The sequence below is a fragment of the Bufo bufo genome, chromosome 5 (assembly GCF_905171765.1).
Source record: "Bufo bufo chromosome 5, aBufBuf1.1, whole genome shotgun sequence".
Lineage (NCBI taxonomy): Eukaryota > Metazoa > Chordata > Amphibia > Anura > Bufonidae > Bufo > Bufo bufo.
This window is the reverse complement of record NC_053393.1, coordinates 53,054,709-53,074,522: the sequence shown is the minus strand read 5'-3', so window position 1 is coordinate 53,074,522 and position 19,814 is coordinate 53,054,709. Positions and strand designations below refer to the sequence as shown.

The 19,814-nt window shown below is 44.7% G+C and overlaps 1 protein-coding gene across 2 annotated transcripts in view; it reads right to left on the bottom strand.

The window, feature by feature from the left end:
* The window catches only part of EMC2 (ER membrane protein complex subunit 2), a 96,953-nt gene that overhangs the window by 30,159 nt on the left and 46,980 nt on the right, over nt 1-19,814 (bottom strand). For both annotated transcript variants that reach the window (XM_040432618.1, XM_040432617.1), the window contains exons 4-6: nt 15,071-15,135; nt 10,524-10,609; nt 8,566-8,623 (exon numbers count right to left, since the gene is read on the bottom strand). In XM_040432618.1, coding sequence (XP_040288552.1) covers nt 8,566-8,623; nt 10,524-10,609; nt 15,071-15,135 — 209 coding nt within the window. The remainder of the gene's footprint in view (nt 1-8,565; nt 8,624-10,523; nt 10,610-15,070; nt 15,136-19,814) is intronic.

The following is a 19,814-nucleotide window of genomic DNA, read 5'->3' as shown; positions in this document are numbered from 1 at the left end:
GCCAGGTAAGTAGATTCAGTGTGAGGGGCCTGGACATATGGGGGGCAGTTTTTAGTCTCAGATAACCCCTGTAAAGGTTTTTTTTGGACCTGGAGCTGACAACCCCTTTGGCCTGGACCTGTGCCCCTGAACACACAAAAGGGAAGACTCACCTGCCCGCTGTCCCGACAGGACCAGGAAGAAGCTGGGCCCTGTGACCGCTGCGACCAATCACAGGCCTCAGCAGTCACAGCGGCTTGGGTGCTAGGTCACAGCAGTGATGTACGGTTCAAGCCTCTGTGAACGCTGAGGCCTGCGATTGGCTGCAGAGGTCACGGGACCCAGCCGATTCCTGGTCCATAGGGAACAGAGCAGCAATGGGACAGGTCAGGCAGGTTCAGAGGGACAGGTCCGAGGCAAAGTTGTTGTCAGCTCCGAGGCTGACAACCCCTTTAACAGTAGTGGTGAACACTGTTATAGTCTCATGGGGGAGGGGAACAGTCTGCAGAATTTTGGATCAGATCTTGGGCAAGACGTTATCACAGGAGGTCAAGTTGTACTGAGAACGGCATGGGAACAAGCGAGGCGGCCAGTGAACGGGTGAGTCATCTTGTTTCTGCACCTCCCCTGTGTTCTGCAGGTGAAGTCTGCCCAATCGGCTGCAGTTCTGCCATTGCACATTTCTTGCAGATTTTTACGGAAGTGCTGCAGACGATTTCTCGAATCAATCCCAAATAGGTGCAGGTGGCAGAGGTTTGAGCAAATACTGTAGCGGTTATTTCACGTTTATTACTATGCTATACTCTTAAGAAGCACGAGTCAGGCTATGAATAGCTGCTAGCGGGAATATGTCCGGGCACAGTAAATATTTCCAGGGGCACGTCTGGCACTGGCCGCACTTGTAAACGGTTTGCAATTACAATTTTTGGCCGTTTCTGAGCAAAATGTGCCACTTTAAATTAAAAACCGGCAAGTATTCACACTGGGTGCATTATTCTGCAGACTATGCACAGCTTTTTCCCAAGGATGGTTAGAAGTCTGCTTGGCCGGTGCCGATGCTTCTCGTCTGCTGAAAGCCGGCTAGAAACGCTCTGATAAATTGTCAGGTATCGGAATTGTTTATATATCATCTACCTGCTAATCATTTCCATATGGATATGTGGCTGCGGTGGGGGAGGGGGGCGGAGAGCTTTGGATCCGAAGCGCGGCTTTCGCTGAGTTTATCTTGGCGTCCAAAACAGACTATCACTTTTTCTTGTGTTGGTGTGTGCTGACACATGGAGCTGCTTAGATTATGGCAGAAAATAAAATACATGGACTTATACATGGAGCGTCGCAGTGGACTGAGTAGTAGGCTGTTAACCCCTTCTACCCCGGGCCAGTTTTCGCCCTCCTGCCCATTTTTTGCAAATCTGACATGTGTCACTTTATGTGATAATAGCTTTGAAACACTTATTTATCCAAGCCATTCTAAGGCCTCTTTCACACGGGCGTTGCGGGAAAATGTGCGGGTGCGTTGCGGGAACACCCGCGATTTTTCCGCGCGAGTGCAAAACATTGTAATGCGCTTTGCACTCGTGTGAGAAAAATCACGCATGTTTGGTACCCAAACCCGAACTTCTTCACAGAAGTTCGGGTTTGGGATCGGTGTTCTGTAGCTTGTATTATTTTCCCTTATAACATGGTTATAAGGGAAAATAATAGCATTCTGAATACAGAATGCATAGTAAAATAGCGCTGGAGGGGTTAAAAAATAAATAATTTAACTCACCTTAGTCCACTTGATAGCGCAGCCCGGCATCTCCTTCTGTATTCTTTCTTCAGGACCTGGGTAAAGGACCTTTGGTGACGTCACTCCGGTCATCACATGATCTTTTACCATGGTGATGAATCATGTGATGGACCATGTGACGACCGGAGTGACGTCACCAAAGGTCCTTTACCTGTAATTAATGCTCACCACAGGTCCTGTTCAGCAAAGGAGACAGAAGGAGATGCCGGGCCGCGATCAAGTGGACTAAGGTGAGTTAAATGTTTTTTTTTGGGGGTTTTTTTAACCCCTCCAGCGCTGTTTTACTATGCATTCTGTATTCAGAATGCTATTATTTTCCCTTATAACCATGGTATAAGGGAAAATAATAATGATCGGGTCTCCAACCCGATCGTCTCCTAGCAACCGTGCGTGAAAAATCGCACCGCATCCGCACTTGCTTGCGGATGCTTGCGATTTTCACGCAGCCCCATTCACTTCTATGGGGCCTGCGTTGCATGAAAAACGCAGAATATAGAGCATGCTGCGATTTTCACGCAACGCACAAGTGATGCGTGAAAATCACCGCTCATGTGAACAGCCCCATAGAAATGAATGGGTCGGTATTCAGTGCGGGTGCAATGCGTTCACCTCACGCATCGCATCCGCGAGGAATACTCGCCCGTGTGAAAGGGACCTAAGACTGTTTTCTCGTGACAAATTGTACTTCATGATACTCATAAATTTGAGTCAATATATTTCACCTTTACTTATGAAAAAAAAAAATCACAAATTTACCAATAATCTAGAAAAATTTGCAATTTAAAATGTTTTAATTTCTCTGCTTTTAAAACAGAAAGTGATACTTTAAAATATTTATTACATAACATTCCCCATATGTATACTTTATGTTGGCATCATTTTGTAAATGTCATTTTATTTTTTTAGGACCTTAGAAGGCTTAGAAGTTTAGAAGCAATTCTTAAAATTTTTAAGAAAATTTCCGAAACCCACTTTGTAAAGGACCGGTTTGGGTCTGAAGTCACTTTGTGAGGCTTAGGCCTCATGCACACGACAGTTGTCTTTCTCGGCCTCCGTTCCGTTTTTTTTGCGGATAGGATGGGGACCCATTTCAATGGGTCAGCAAAAAAATGCTGATAGTTCGTCCGTTTGTGGTCCGCGTCCGTTGTCCGTGTTTCCCTTCAGCAAAAAAATAGTGCATGTCCTACTTTTTTCACATTTGCGGACAAGGATAGGCATTTATTACAACGGATCTGTGGGAAAAAACGGATCCTCCAAAAAAAACGGATGATGCATCCGTTTTTTTTGGCGGACGCACAATTTGCGGACGCAAAAAACAACTGTCGTGTGCATGTAGCCTTACATAGTGGAATACCCCCATAAATGACCCCATTTTAGAAACTACACCCCTCATGTTACTCAAAACTTATTTTACAAACTTTGTTAACCATTTAGGTTAACAAAGTTTGTAAAAAAAAATTAAGTGGATATGAAATTTCAAAATTTCACTTTTTTGGCAGATTTTCCATTTTAATCCATTTTTTTTTCTTTAACACATCGAGGGTTAACATCCAAAACAAAACTCAATATTTATTACCCTGGTTCTGCGGTTTACATAAACACCCCACCTGTGGTAGTAAACTGATGTAAGGGCACACGGCAGGGCACAGAAGAAAAGGAACGCCACATGGTTTTTGGAAGGCAGATTTTGATGGACTGGTTTTTAGATGCCATGTCCCATTTGAAGACCCCCTGATGCACCCTTACAGTAGAAACTTACCCCATTTTGGAAACTAGGAGATAAGGTACCAGTTTTATTGGTACTATTTTGGGGTACATATGATTTTTAATTGCTCTATATTACAAAAAATGGCTGTTCTGGCACCGTTTTTTTTTTTTATAACATTCATCTGACAGGGTAGATCATGTGCTATTTTTACAGAGCAGGTTGTTACGGCCGCAACGATATCAAATATGTCTACTTTCTTTGTTTGTTTCAGTTTTACATAATAAAGCATTTTTGAAAAAAAATTTTTATTTTTGTGTCTCTATTTTCTGAACGCCTTATTTTTTTTAATTATTTTTCTGCCGATCTTGTGCAGGGGCTCGTTTTTTCCAGGAAAAGTTGACGTTTTTATTGGTACCATTTTTGGGTACATAGGATTTTTTGATCATTCATTATTACACTTTATGGGGCAAGGTGACCAAAAAAAATAGTTGTTTTGGAACAGTTTTTATTTATTTTTATAGCGTTCACCTGAGGGGTTAGGTCATGTGACATTTTTATAGAGCAGATGGTTACGGACGTGGCAATACCTAATATGTATACTTTTTCTTATTTATTTAAGTTTTACACAATAATAGCATTTTTTAAACAAAAAAAATTATGTTTTAGTGTTTTCATAGTCAGAGTCATAGTTTTCTTTTTTTTTTTTGACCGATTGTGTCAGGTAGGATCTCAATTTTTGCGGGATAAGTTGACTGTGATTGGTACCGTTTTGTGGGACATACGCCTTTTTGAGATGTAAGGTGACAAAAATGCCTTTTTTTTACTTTTTGTTTCTATATTTTTTTATTAAAAACACATTTTATTTATTTTTTGCTTTTTTTTAAAACTTTATTTCTGTCCCACTAGGGGACTTCAACTTTTGAGGGTCTGATCCCCTCTGCAACGCATTACATTACATCTGTATTGTAATGCATTGCCTTTTAGTGTATTACACTGAGTAATACACTAACAGGTTGCCTAGGAGACCAGGCATGGATACCCGTAGAAGGCAGGTCCCGATGCCGTGCAAAGCATTGGGCAGCCTGTGCATGGTATCGGGCTGCCTTGTCACCCATCGGGTCCCCACCACAGCAGCGCGTGGACCCGATGGGCTCCCTCCCCCGCCGCAAACCCCTTCTATGCCGCAGTCAGCGCTGACCGCAGCATAGAGGGGTTAATCCGCCGGCATCGGCTTTTACAGCAGGGGCCCAGCTATCAGGGACTGTTGGGCCCCTGCAGTGATCGAGCGCACACCGCTCCGGTGCCCGCCCGATCAATTTTGACGTAATAGTACATCAAAATGCGGCCATGATGTACTATTACGTCATATGTTGGGAAGGGGTTAAAGGTGCACTGTGATCACTCTTGGTATCAGGAGAAGTTGTAAAATTTTCTGATATATTTTTGTGCATCAGATCTTCAGACACGCGCTGGGATCCTCAGCTTCTCTGACAAGTGGAGAAGAAGCCCCAATGAACAGACAGCAAACTGAACTGCAGGGAACCCTCCGAGGACGGAGTCAGATAAACAGTACTTGTCCACCCGTAAAGAATTTGCATACTGAGAGAGATCTGTCAATCAAGCCGAGCTGCTCTACTTAAAGGGGTTTTACAGGGTTAGGCTACATGCACACAAACGTATTTGGTTTCTGTGTCCGTTCTGTTATTTTTTTGCGGATAGGATGCGCAATTAGTATTACGCATTAGTATGTCTGTTCCCCCGCAAAAAAAATTGTGCATTTCCTATTTTTTTCTAGTTTGCGGACAAGGATAGGCATTATTACAATGGGATTTGCAGAAAAAACTGATCCCATATGGAATGTCATCGATTTTTTTTTTTGCGGACCGCAAAACACATATGGTCGTGTGCATGTAGCCTTACTATGATGTTTAACAGATAGGCTCAAGTAGTTACTTACCTCATCTACATACTTTTTTATTTCATTTTTTACTTTCCTGACCCGTTTTCACCATGTAAACCAACCCCTCTGGTTTGTTTCCCTCCTGTATGTAGCACTTCCTGTTTCTGTATCCAACCAAACCCATGATGCACTTCTCCTTCCTCTGCCACAGCTCCAGCACCGCCCCTAACAATGCCCAGCTAGTTTATAGCTCCTCCCACCAAGCTAGTTACCTAATTACATAGACACTCCCCTATCACTGCCCCCACCCATGGACAGAGCATCACAGGAAATAAGAAAGAGCTGCATGGACATGGTCATGTGACCACAGCCCAGAGCGGGAGATAGGAGCAATAAAGGTAAAAGAAATACATTACAAAATTACAGCAAATTTCATAAATTATTTTAAAGGATTTTGATACAAACAGGAAACCCCTTTCAAAAGGGAATTTGTCACCATGTTTATGCTGCCTGATGCGAGATCAGCATTAAGTAGTGACAGGCGCCATGAAGTCATTCATGTACCGCCATATCAGCTCTCTATCAGCTGCAGACAAGGATGTAGTCCCACAATGCTGTACATGTGCAGTGTAGTCCTCAATATTCATAGGCTAAGGCCCACTCACAAGGCCCGCCGCTGACTGACTGCTATCCCCCAATACAAGGCATGGGGAGAATTCCATTGCAGATTTTAATTCTTTAATAAGACTTAAAAAAAATGTAATAAAGCTTAATAAAAAAAATATATATATTTTTATTAAAGAGACCCCCATAAATAAACCAATTTTTCATTATAAACTTCATCAAAGGGATACTTCCATCAGAAAGGAGTATTTTTTTAAAACTCAATGGGGTAGATTTATAAAAACTGGTGTAAAAGGAAAACTGGCTTCGCCATCTACGTCAACCAGATTGTATCTTTCATTTTTCAGAGCTCCTTTGGAAAATGAAAGGTGGAATCTGCTATGGGCAACTAAGCAAATTTTCCTTTGCACCAGTTTGATAAAACTCCCCCAATATACATAGAGAACAAAGTTTTTTTAAATCTTTGGCGTTTTTTTTTTATTTTTTATTTCAGAAGTACTATACCACTGAAAATGTAATACAAAATATTGTCCTTGTGTAGCAGTCAGCCCAGAGAGATAAAACTCCTGTGAGGGGAAGAAGCTATCTGCCAGTATAATAGTAGGTGGTGGATAATTAGGATAATAGTATGAGCGGTCTATTGTAGATAAAGATGTCCGCACAGCAGCCTTGCACTGATCCTCTGAGTCACTCATCCCCCTTCCCTCTCTGGCCGCAATGAATGGTCTGACCATAAGAAAATCAGGAGAGACTGCGGTCACAGGTAGCTCTGTGAGGGCTTGTTTTTCTACAGATCTATTGTAGTTATTGGTACCATTTTTTCTTCGACTAGCTGAATGGTGTGTGTGTGTGTGTGTGTGGGGGGGAGAGTGTTCAGCACCATGCCGAGAGGTGCTCCGGAGCCCAGTGACTGCCCTTTGACTATACCGCAGGTGTCACAGAGAATCCCCTGGAGGACAGCGGTACTGCCTTAGCCCCCCAGATGCTGTGATCAATAGTGACTCTAGCATGTAGGGCAGGGATCAGCAACCTCCGGTACTCCAGGTGTTCTAAAACTACAACTCCCAGAATGCTCCATTCACTTCTATTGGAGTTGGAAGAACCGCAGAGCACGTTTGCATGCTGGGAGTCGTCGTTTCAAAGCAATTGGAGTGCCGAAGGTTGCAGATCCCGATGCTGCTCCCTCACCCCACTGGTACAGTCATTTTTATTATTTCTATTTTTATTTACTTTGTCTTTCTCCATTTTTCATCTTTTCTATTTCCCATATTCGGTCATCTCATCCTATTAGTCTTTCTTTTTCATTCTCCCTTTACCCCTCCCTCTTATTCTTCCTTCCCTATATCGCTAGTCTCTCATTCCTCTGCGCCTCAATATGATCATGCTTTTTGCCATCCTATATCTCAATTTACATGTCACCCTTATATCCAGCGCTTATGCGTTCCGTAGTACTAATCCTAGCTGAAGGCTTGACACGCACGACAGCGCGCACACGTGCAACCCTGCTAGCGCTGGTGCGTTCCATAGCACTTACTCCAGGAGGAGACTCGACACGCACTCCTATGCGCTTTTTAAATAGACGCCGCTCCTCCTCCTTCTCCCTAGCGGCTCGTTTTCCTTGCAGTGCGGATGCGCGCTTCTCTTTTGAGCGCTGGCTACCTTAATCTTACCTACATTCTTCCCACAGCGGCACCAGGTTTCCCCTTACAGGATTTTATCTATACTATCGATTGTCGTCATCTTTCATTCTGTGTTTACTTTGCTCACCTCATGCTCATATATATTGTCCTATATATCATAGTCCATATAGCTCCTTGACATACAACCATTTATACCTACCCTGGGACCTAACTACTATCAATACTCACCCTGTGATCCGGTGGACTAAACAGATACAAATCGACACCTTGGATGAAATGATGTCTATTGCCATATTCATGTTTATCTTCACATTACCCACTGGCACCCGGTCATGTGATTGTGGGGCGCCAGTCAGGGCTCTGGTACCAGCGAGATCATCTACGTCATGCACATCATGTTACCTTAGAGTGCCGTAAGGGGCTTCACATTAGCATTGTGAGATGTGACGTAGAGAAGGACGAGGCAGCGGAGTGTTGCATTCTGAAAATGGCGACTTCTGATGAATCCAGTACATGTCCTTTGGACTTATTTCATTCTGGGAGGTCTGACTAAGTGAAGTCACTGTGTTGTGTAAGCCTCGATATTAAATTTGAATTAAACCTAAAGCCGGCCTTCGCACTCACTCGCGCTGCGATCTATTTAGAGACCAGGACCCTCCGCAATTTAAACTTACAACAATAAGGTTTTGCCAAAGCCGGCCTTTCTAGGAAGACGAGCTATTATATTATTCATTTCTGTGCTTTTCTGGTATTTTGAGTGCAAGCAAAATAATATGTCCAAGTTAATAAAAAAAATAATTAAAAGAAATATATTTCCCTGTGGGAGAGCGAGAACGATTTGAAGCAATATTTTGTTAGCCAAGAGTATGCACTCAGCCGGCCTCTCTCAAATTACCTATAACAGTCACAATATTTGACTTACTGTGTTGGTTGGGTCTTCTTGTAATATCCTGTCATATATCTGGAGAGCATCATCATACCTGTTCCAAAAAGGAAAGTGAAAACCGCTTATGGAAATGAGTTCCAGAAAACATGCAGAGAGAGAAACAACCCAGCGCGTCAGCGTAAAAAAAGATATATTCAGCTCCCCAGAAAAACACTTACAAACAGCTCGTGTTTCCATGTAAATTGCAGTCAGGAGAGAATATGCAATGTGCCCGGGTAGGGTTCTTGTAAGGTGCTCAGGGCTGACAGATACAAACGAGGCCAAGTCTATGTGCTGAGCAGTTCCCTTCCAAGCGTGACTGATATCCTCCTGGCTGCTCTCCGTCAGCACCAGCAGATCCGCAATATCTGCAGGACGGTGGCAACAAGGAGCGCTCCGGGGACAGGCCATACAAACCTAGAAGGGTGGGACTGTAGGACTCTTTAGGACCGTGCCCGCTTCATGACTGGAAGAGGACAACTCGAGCACATATCACTAGTCTTTATTTTCATTTAGGAGGAAACAGTTCTTAAAGAGGACCTTTCACTTGTATACAAACTAAAAACCATCTATATCAGTGGGCAGAGCGGCGCCCAGGGGTCCCCCTGCACTTACTAGTATGTTTGGGCGCCGCTCCGTTCGCCCGGTATAGGCTCCGGTGTCTGCGCTCCCTCTGCTGTACTGGACTGATTTTTTTTGTATGAGGCGTGTCCCTTGCTGCAGCGCTGGCCAATCGCAGCGCACAGCTCACAGCCTGGCTGTGAGCTGTGCGCTGCGATTGGCCAGCGCTGCAGCAAGGGACACGCCTCATACAAAAAATCATTCCAGTGAGCGCAGACACCGGAGCCTATACCGGGCGAACGGAGCGGCGCCCAGACATACTAGTAAGTGCAGGGGGGCCCCTGGGCGCCGCTCTGCCCACTGATATAGATGGTTTTTAGTTTGTATACAAGTGAAAGGTCCTCTTTAAAGGGGTTGTCCCACGAGTAATATTCTATAGTTTTCAAACCAGCACCTGGATGTGAATACTTTTGTATTTGCTTGTAATGAAACATTTATTACAACTACTGAGTTATTCACTGTGGACTATAATGTGCGAGTGTTCAGTCTCTGTGTGGTCTCCTCCGCACTCGGCCAGCAACCAGACGTGAGCAGCGCTCGTCTAAGGCTACTTTCACACTAGCGTTAAAGTTTTCCGGTATTGAGTTTCGTCCTAGGGGCTCAATACTGGGAAAAAAAACGCTTCCGTTTTGTCCTAATGCATTCTGAATGGAAAGCAATCCGATCGGGATGCATCAGGATGTCTTCCGTTCCGTTCCTTTTACAGTATTTGGTCGGAGAAAATACTGCAGCATGCTGCGGTATTTTCTCCGGCCAAAATTCCGGAACACTTGCAGGAATCAGGCATTAATTTCCATTGAAATGTATTATTGCCGGATCCGGTACCAAGTGTTCAGGAAATTGCTGCATCGACTGATCTGGTTTTCCGGACTGCGCGTGCGCAGACCTTTAAAAATGTAAAAAAAAAATACATACTGGATCCGTTTTTCCGGATGACACAGGAGAGAGGGATCCGGTATTTCAATGCATTTGTCAGATGGATCCGCATCCGGAAACAAATGATCTCTGTTTACATACGGATCTCCGGATCCGGCAGGCAACGGAACTGCCTGACGGATTCTTCTAACGCTAGTGTAAAAGTACCCCGAGTCGTAATGGCTTATACTGTTACAACAAGGTGCGTTACCCTTCTGTACGTAGAGCGTGCAGTCTGAATGTAGGTCACGGGGCACGGCCTTCACTGTACGTGCAAAAATCATTATCAATGCATCCATTTCATCAAGTGATCCAAAGACATAAAGCAGCAATGAAAACACCAAGCTGCATCTACAAGGCAGAAAGAAAGAGAAGAGCCGACATCTGCAACACACAGGACATGCTATCGATTAGATTACCTCTCCATGGCCTCGAATCTCATGCCAGTGAGTTTCTTCACCCTGTGGCTGCCAGGAAACTGTCTTCTTAGTTCTTGCAGACAAGACTTCAAACAAGCAGAGTGGGGACCGATTAATGGTCAGCATTAAAAACAGGACTCCTTTTTAAAAAGGTTAAAGGTTGCCCGTCAGCAGGTTTGGCCATGTTATGCCTCATTCACACGTCCGTGCTCAAATCCGTGAGCAGGTGGTCAGTTATGCATCCGTGAAGGATCAGCGTTGGGTCCGTGTGTCCGTTTTCTGCTGTCCGTGTTGCATCCGTGTTTCACCGACTGAAAAATAATTTTCAAAGCATCTCTTCCTAATGATCCGTGAAACACGGATGCAACACGGATGGTTTTCACGGACCCATAGACTATAATGGACGTGATGGATCCGTGAACACGGACAAAATAGAGCATGCATCCGTGTTGAAAACACTGACCCACGGACCGCGCTAAAACACTGATGTCTGAATACACACATTAAAATGAATTGGGACGTGTGCTGTCCGTGAAACACTGATGTCTGAATGAGGCTTTAGACTGCTGAGAGTAGTAGGTAGGGGCTGGAGAGAACATACATGTTGTGCAGCGGATATTATCAGGAGTAGTTGAATATAAATCTTTACTCTGCCAGGTTCTGCTTCTGCCAGTGTCCAGGAGGCGGGGCTTCACTGTGAAGAGCTCGCCGTATTAAAGGGGTTGTCCAAGTTCAGAGCTGAATCCGGACATATCCCCATTTTCACCCAGGCAGCCCCCCTGACTTGAGCATCGGAGCAGTTTATGCTCCGATGCTCTCCTTTGCCCTGCGCCGAATCGCGCAGGGCAAAGGCATTTTCTGGAGTTCCGGTGACGAACCGGGCTTTCCATGGGGCTGCCAGGTGGAGGTCTCCGCCCAGCAGCGAGCCCGGTGACTTCACCGGCACTGATGGGCAGGCTTTAGCGCTGCCCTAGCCTGTAAAACGGCTAGGGCAGCGCTAAAGCCCGCCCATCAGAGCCGGTGACATCACTGCACACACTGCCGGGCGGAAGCCTCCACCTGTTATTGTAAATAAAAGCGCAATCCAGCGCAGGGCAAGGGAGAGCATCAGAGCATAAAATGCTCCGATGCTAACATCCGGAAGGCTGCCTGGGTGAAATTATGGGTATGTCGGGGTTCAGCCCTGAACCCGGACAACCCCTTTAAGCTTCTGCACAGCCCCTCCCCTCTGAGTGACAGATGGTCTTTTGATTGGATGCTATACTCAGAGCAGAGGGGCTATGAAGCAGCTCACTGCAGAGAGCACTTTACAGTGAAGCCCCACCCTGTACACCTGCAGGAGCAGAATATGGCAGAAGAAAGGTTCATATTCACACTGCTCCTGATAATAAATGCTCCACAAAAGGGTTACATGCCCTGCTCTCCCTGTCCCCTGTCTAGTGCTGCCAAAAATTCTGCATGGCCAAAACTGCTGACAGACTCCCTTCTAAAGTACCTAATAACCTTTGTTACTGTTTACGGTTAAAAGGTATAATTTAGAGAAAGGCCGCTTTCAGACGAGCGTATTGAGATCCGTCAGTATTCTGGCTCAGGATTCCTGATGATATACCATCAGTATTGTCATCAGGATTTACACGCACATTTCTTCCTTCCTTCATTATTTATGCACCGCTCAGTCTGTAATGTGCGTATTTGGAAACGAATCTGCACAAAACTCGGACATGCTGCGGATTTCAAATACCAACGGAAATTATACGCCCATGTGAATAGCCCTATTCATTAACATTAGCTGCGGATTCCGAGACATAAAATTCGGACTATATACGCTCGTGTTAAAGCGGCCAAAATATAAGAATTTAAATTCACTGCTATACAAGGTGTGGCAGCAGACACTGGTCAAGAGGACCTGCCACCAATCCGGACAGGTTAGTTTTAGTAAATAATTGGAGCATTCTGGAGTAAAGCTGTGCCGTTCCTCTAATATTCCTACTGGAAGTTCATGAATGAATTGCCAACTGGGAGTTGCTGCGCCATTCCTCTAATATTCCTACTAGAAGTTGTTGAATGAATTGCCGACTAGCAGTTATAGGCGTCCTATCCCTGCAGTGTCACATTGGCAACACTGACTGAATAGCGTAAAATTGTTCAGGAACACAACCGCCAGCTGGTAACACCCAGTTGGAAATTCATTTATAAAGCTCTAGTCCAGAGATCAGCAACCTCCGGCACTCCAGCTGTTCCGAAACTACAACTCCTTGCATGCTCCATTCACTTTTATGGGAGATACAAGACAAGTGGGCATGCTGGGAGTTGTAGTTTCACAGCAGCTGGAGTGCCGAAAGGTTGATGACCCCTGCTCTAGTCAACAGGGTTTTCTGAATAGATACTCCAGAAAGGTTATTTCATGGCAGACACTGTTACAAAGGGGTCCCTGCAAGAGTCAGGATTATGGGGGGTTTTCAGTGGCCGGCACCATCACTAGAGTGGTAATTCCAGACGGGCAGTTTTGGACTTTGCTCACACAGGTGACAGAGGTTTCCGGACTAGCGGGCACATCTTTGACTCCTGGTGGCAGACTGCAGGCACTTATAAATCGGGCTCCTGCATTTCTGTTGACACTTGAGATTGCTGAAAATGTTCTTCATCTGTAACAACTTGGAACCGTTTTGGAAAGTTTTTAAGTAAAACAAATCTGGGACATTCTTGGACCGAGAACAGAAAAACAGCGTACGATGATGAAAAAAATATGATAAATATGCATGACATAACCGCACAAACTTAAACACCGCGCGGCGTGGGCCGAAGGAGCGAGGAAGACGTCTGAGAACATGTGCAGCAATGTTTTACTGCGGGACTGATGCGTAGTGAGAAAATCTCCACTGCAGCCTCATTTCAAAGGATCGGTCTCGGAGCGAGCCGAAAACCAGAAAAATACGGCAGTGCTGGCGAGAGATTAAAAACAGGACACCGAATGCAGCGCAACAAAAATTAATTACTGGGGGGGGGGGGGGGGGAGGGGACGCCAAAATCATTCAACCGAAAAGTGATTTGTCAACAGTGCTTATATATGATATACTAGATTTTTTGCACTATTAAAAATAAAAACGTTATATTCTGTACTCGGGGCAGCCTGGTCCTAACCACCAATGCTTGCGTCTGAAAGTGTTTTACTCTGCTTTTATGTATCTGGTGCTTTCTACTGTAATCATCAGTGTTTTGTGTTTGTTATAGTGCGCGGTGTTTGTACTGTCTAGTAGGTCCGGTCGTGCTCAACATGCTTCCCTGTTTTGTGCCATCTCACCAGGTATGTATTCGGGTTGCCTGGAAACTTAAATGTGTCACCTGTGCACAAATTGGTTCTTGAAACATGGAAAAATGGGCTAAGCAACCTTAAAGGGGCGCAGCTCTGAACCCGGACATATCCCCTTTTTCACCCAGGCAGCCCCTCTGAACCCAGGCTTTTTCATTAGATGCGGTGACGTACCAGGTCTCTGCTAGGCGGAGGCTTCCACCTAGCAGTGAGCCCGGTGACATCACCGGCACTAATTGGCGGGCTTTAGCGCTGCCCAGGCCTGCAAACCTAGCAGTGTAAAAAAAATATATAAACTAACAGCCCTTGCCCTGTGCAGACGGTCATATCAGAGGGGATGCCTTGGAGAAAAAGGGGAAATGTCCGAGTTCAGCTCTGAACCCGGACAAACCTTTTAACACGGGCAAAATTGTGATGTCTACACAACTGGGTCAAAGCATCTCCAAAATGACAGATGTTTTGGGGGGGGTTTTGGTACGTATTGGTAAGTACCTACAACAAGTGGTCCAAGAAAGGACATTGAGGAAACCAGTTGCAGGGTGATGGATGCCCAAGGCTCGCTGAAGCCCGTAAGGAGCGAAGGCAAGTCCATCTGGTTCCATCCCAAAAAAAGAACTGCTGAAAAAGTTCCGGCTAGCTAAGATAGAAAGGTGTTAGAACACACAGGGCTTGCTGCACATTGGGCTGCGTGGCTGCAAACCAGTCAGGGCACCATGCTGACAAGTGTCCACCAGGAAAAGAGCCAACAAAGGGCACGTGAGACGAGTCAGAAATAAAGCCCCGGAAGTAGGTGGCCTAGTCTGATGAATCATATTCTCTTGTACATCATGTGGACAGACGCGTCCATGTGTCCGACTTACCTTGGGAAGAAATGGCACCAGGATGCACTACGGGAAGAAGACAAGCCGATGGAGGCAGTGTGATGCTCTGGACAATGTTCTGCTGAGAAATCTGGGGTCCTAACGCATTACACTTTGAAACGCACCACCTAACTAAACATTTCACAGACACATAATTTTCACGATTCTATGGAAGAATTTTGTATATATTCATTAACCTGAGTTTTTTCGGAAAAATAGTAAGAAAAACCTTCTCTGGATTGTCAGGGGTCCCAGAGGCCCAACCCTCAATGGTCCTACTAGTGATGTGCTACAACAGTATAAGTGGAGATTACCCTTTAACATACTGTCCGGGACAATACGTGACGGCACATGAAGGTATATTCTATATTACTTACCATCGCAATGTCATCACGGCCACAATCAAGGGCAGCAATCATCACTTGTTCCTGTATTATCCATACTGTCCAGAAAAAATATAAATGAAGACAATCAGTAAGGAAACCTCTGCTCATATCAGATACAGAACGTCCCCCTACACAGCGGTCGGCGATGATGGAGGGATGACTGACGTGAGGGAGTCTGTCAGCAGGTTTTGGCCTATCAGACCATCCTCAGTGGCTGGTTGAGCCTGAATAGTCTGTAAAGCAGTGCCTATGTTATGTTGATACATTGCTGCCTTCGTTCAAATATGCTAATGAACAGTTCGGAGCACCGAGGGCGGGCCCTAGCCCCTCCGTGCACTATATGCCCCTCCCTGTGTCCATAAAGTTCCTTCTTTCCTTAAAGGGAACCTGTCATCAACTTTACGCTGACCTCACTGAGGGCAGTATAAAATAGTGACAGAAATGCTGATGTCAGCGGTGTGTCACTCATGAGCTAAAAGTAAGTGGTTGCTGAGAACCACCATAATGATTGCAGCCCAGACCTTCAAAAGAGTCCAATCTACCTGAGAAGAGTCCTGGTTATTCCTAATCTCCTGCTCTCCCCGTCCATCTGCTAATAATTGTCAGTTCTCTCCTAGACAGAAAGGGAGAAAACTAGGTAGAAGACTGTCAGTCATCAGCAGGAGAGCAGGAATTCATGAATAACCAGGACTCTTCTCAGGAGGCCGTGACTCTTTTCCAGGCCCAGTCTGCAATGATTGTGATGTTGGTTCTCGGCAACCACTTACTTTTAACTTATAAATGACAAATCGCTGAAATCAACTCACCTGTCTCTACTTTATCCTGCCGTTGGGCAGCATAACGTTGATGACTGGTTCCCTTTAAGTGACCAGGTGCTTGAATGTTGTTCTCGGATGGTCCCGTAATCTCGCACCTGTGTCATACTCCACAATTTCAGCACCTAATAACGGTACATTTCTCCTCTCCTCAGCAGGAACCAGAATCAGTCCTGTGCATGCGCCGAAATGGAACATGGCAAAGGCACAAGATTATGGGGCCAAAGGAAAGGAGGAGCTACATGGACACAGGGAGGGACTGATGATGCACATAGGGCTAGAGCCCTCCCTCGGTGCTCCGAACAAACTCCTTTTTCTACAGAATGAAGCAATGGATGAACATAACAAAGGTATACCGTTTTAATAGACTATTCGAGCCCAACTAGCCACTATGAATGGTCTGATATGAGAAAAAAAAATAGAAAACTGATGACAGATTCCCTTTAAAAAGTCACTGTACTTTCATACAACTTTACATATATCAAATAGTACAAGCGACCACACAAAACTTTGTAATATGTTTTATCTGAGAGAAATGTCTCGTTCTCATGTTATCGGCTGTTTAGCTCCCTAGGTCAGTGAGCGCCTCTCTGTCATGTTCTTCATAATCCTGGGGCATATTTCTTAGTAAGAAAAGCTTAGGAAGCAGCTTCTCCTCTACTTTTGGGATGGAAGCAAGCCTTCACTCACCATGTAAGAGATCTGCAAACTAGATGTTCAGCATGTACAGAGGAAAACGGCTAAAAATGGTATATAAGTGATATAGTGGCCAGAAATTGTGTTATTGGTCATGTGCACACACTGTACTATTGATTAATGCTGAGTTTTTGTTTTTAAAGGTTAGGTACGCTTTAAAGTTATTTCTCAAAAGTGTAAAGCATCAGATGCTGACCAATTATAAACTGTAAAGGTACAGACACACAGTCAGGTTTCTTCATGCAGTTTTGGAAAACAAAATCAGAAGTGGATCATAAAAGGATAGAAAGTATAAAGGAGAGATACTACCTCTCCTCATTTCTGAACTCACTCTGGTTTTGGCTTCCAAAACTGCATTAGGAAACCTGACCGTGTGCCCGTACGCTAAGGCGTGTAATCAGTAACTCCAGCTCTTCTACACTGTCTAATGGGAGTTCTGGTTTGGTCTAAAATCCACTTCTTGTCTCATCATAGGCTCAGGCTGCTTCTCTGTCCCTCCCCCATGCTTTACACTACAGCTCTGGCTGTTAAAATTAGCTGGTAAATTCATCAAGCAACGAGAGCCGATTTGCACTACAGAAGGACACAATCAATAAAGGGATTTGATATAAAATATATATATTTTTTTTTCAGTTCGGCATTACTAAAACAATTGAAAATTAAATACAAAATGTCCTTCTGTAGCAGTCAACACAAATGATAAGATCTCTGTATAGACAGACACTCTAGATTAGGTTTACTGCTGCTATGAAGGGAAGAGGTTATCTGAATAGTGGGCGCAGTGCTGTGATAACAGTATAGAGAAAGATGTCCACAAAAAAGCACTGCACCTATTATGTGTGATGCTCTAATAAAGTCTCTACAAAGGGGTCTCTCCGGCCAAAGTGATGGTCTGACTGAGAGAGTTGAGACTGTCTGCCCTGTCTAAGCAAGGAGAAGGTTAAAGAGCCAGGGCAGGAAGCACAGTACATTCCAGAAAACCATCCACCCATTTTTCCCCACTCTCCCCAAGTGTTTGGCTAGCAGGTATCTCATGTGGATGGCCAGCCTAAGTGGAGACCTGTAACGGTTGTGCAGTTATATAAAACATAATTATGTTCCCATAAAACAATTCGCTTACACATGCGGCATGACGCGTTTTCTGCTGATATCTGACTTCCTCCATTTGTAGCCCCGCCCCCTTAGATGGATCGGATTGTCGCTCGGAGCAAGTGCCTGTTCGTTTCGTAGGCACACAGAGTTTACTGCTGTCCATGTGTCTCAAGTGGCTGTGTCTAAATCACTTGACATATGCTGATAGCAGTGCAGAAGCCCTCGGTGAATAAAACTAACGGCACCTGGTCCGAGCGACGATATGACCCATCTCAGGCTACTTTCACACCTGCGTTAGGTGCGGATCCATCAGGTATCTGCACAGACGGATCCGCACCTATAGTGCAAACGCTTGTATCCGTTCATAACAGATCCGTTTGCATTACCATGAACAAAAATAAATAATAAAAAAAATATAATTTTTTTTTTTGTTCATGATAATGCAAACGGATCCGTTTTGACTTGCACTGAAAGTCAATGGGAGGTTGAAACGGATCTCACAAGCGGACCCAGAAACGCCAGTGTGAAAGTAGCCTTAGGCCTCTTTCACACGGCCGTTTCACTCTTTCCCGTTTACTGACCGTTTTTTGCAGTCCGTATACGGTCCGTATACGGAACCATTGATTTCAATGGGTCCGCAAAAAAACCGGAATGTACTCCGTATGCATTCCGTTTCCGTTTTTCCGTTCCGTTTTAACATAGAACATGTCCTATATTTGGCCGCAAATCACGTTCCGTGGCTCCATTAAAGTCTATGGGTCCGCAAAAACGGAATGCATACGGAAGTGCATCCGTATGTCTTCCGTATCCGTTCCGTTTTTTGCGGATGCAACTATTGAAAATGTTATGCCCAGCCCAATTTTTTCTATGAAATAACTGTATACTGTATTTGCCATACGGAGAAACGGAACAGAAAAACGGAACGGAAACGGAAACACAACGGAAACAAAAAACGGAACAACGGATCCGTTTAAAACGGATCGCAAAACACTGAAAAAGCCATACGGTCGTGTGCAATAGGCCTTAGAGGACAGGGATTGTAGGACGTCACATGCTATTGTCTGTGCACTGCACCTGCGTGCAAACTAGCTAATGCTTACGGTGCTTTCACACTAGCGTTTTTGTTTTCCGGTATTGAGTTCCGTCCTAGGGGCTCAATACCGGAAAACAAATGATCAGTTTTATCCTAATGCATTCTGAATGGAGAGCAATCCGTTCAGGATGCATCAGTTCAGTCCCTCTTATGTTTTTTGGACGGAGAAAATACCGCAGCATGCTGCAGTTTTCTCTCCGGCCAAAAATACTGATCACTTGCCGGAATACCGCATCTGGCATTAATTTACATTGAAGTGCATTAGTGCCGGCATTAAGTGTCCCGGCAAAATGGATCCGGCTTTTCAGACCTTTAAAAATGCAAAAAAAAATTATACCGGATCCGTTTTTCCGGATGACACCGGAGAGACGGATCCGGTATTTCAATGCATTTGTCATACGGATCCGCATCTGTTTGCGACCTGACTGCCGGAATCCTTGACCTCAAAGGACAGGCACGCTCTGCCTAATATTTTTGCAAATACGGCAGGCTGAGTTTACCGAATCCGGCCTAGCCGGATAATGCTGTGCACCACTGGACCCCATTAACTATAATGGGATCCGGCTTCTTTCCGGCATATATGCTGGGCTTCCGCTGTATGAAAATCCATGCATGCACAACTTTTTGTCCGGCCGAAAGCCGTCACTCCGCTAAAAAGCAGCCAGACCCCCCACCAGATCCCTCTATCGTCAAAGAGGTCCGGGCATGCATGGAGTTATCCGGACCAGACTGACTGATTTGCAAATGCATATGTGAGCGTACCCTATGGGGATGCAAGTCAAATGATAGCCAGAGCGTCATACCGCACGTGTGTACTCTGGATCATTGTGGTCACTTGACTGGAGGTCAGAAAGGGGAGATGGAGCCCAAAATGGTAATACTTTACTATTAGTAATATTATTATTATTAGTATTTATTAGTAAATACTAAAAAATACTAATAATAAATAGTATTTGTTATTGTTTTATGGAAACATGATTATGTTTTAGTTTTATATGACTGCACAACCCCTTTAAATGGAACCTGTCACCGGGATTTT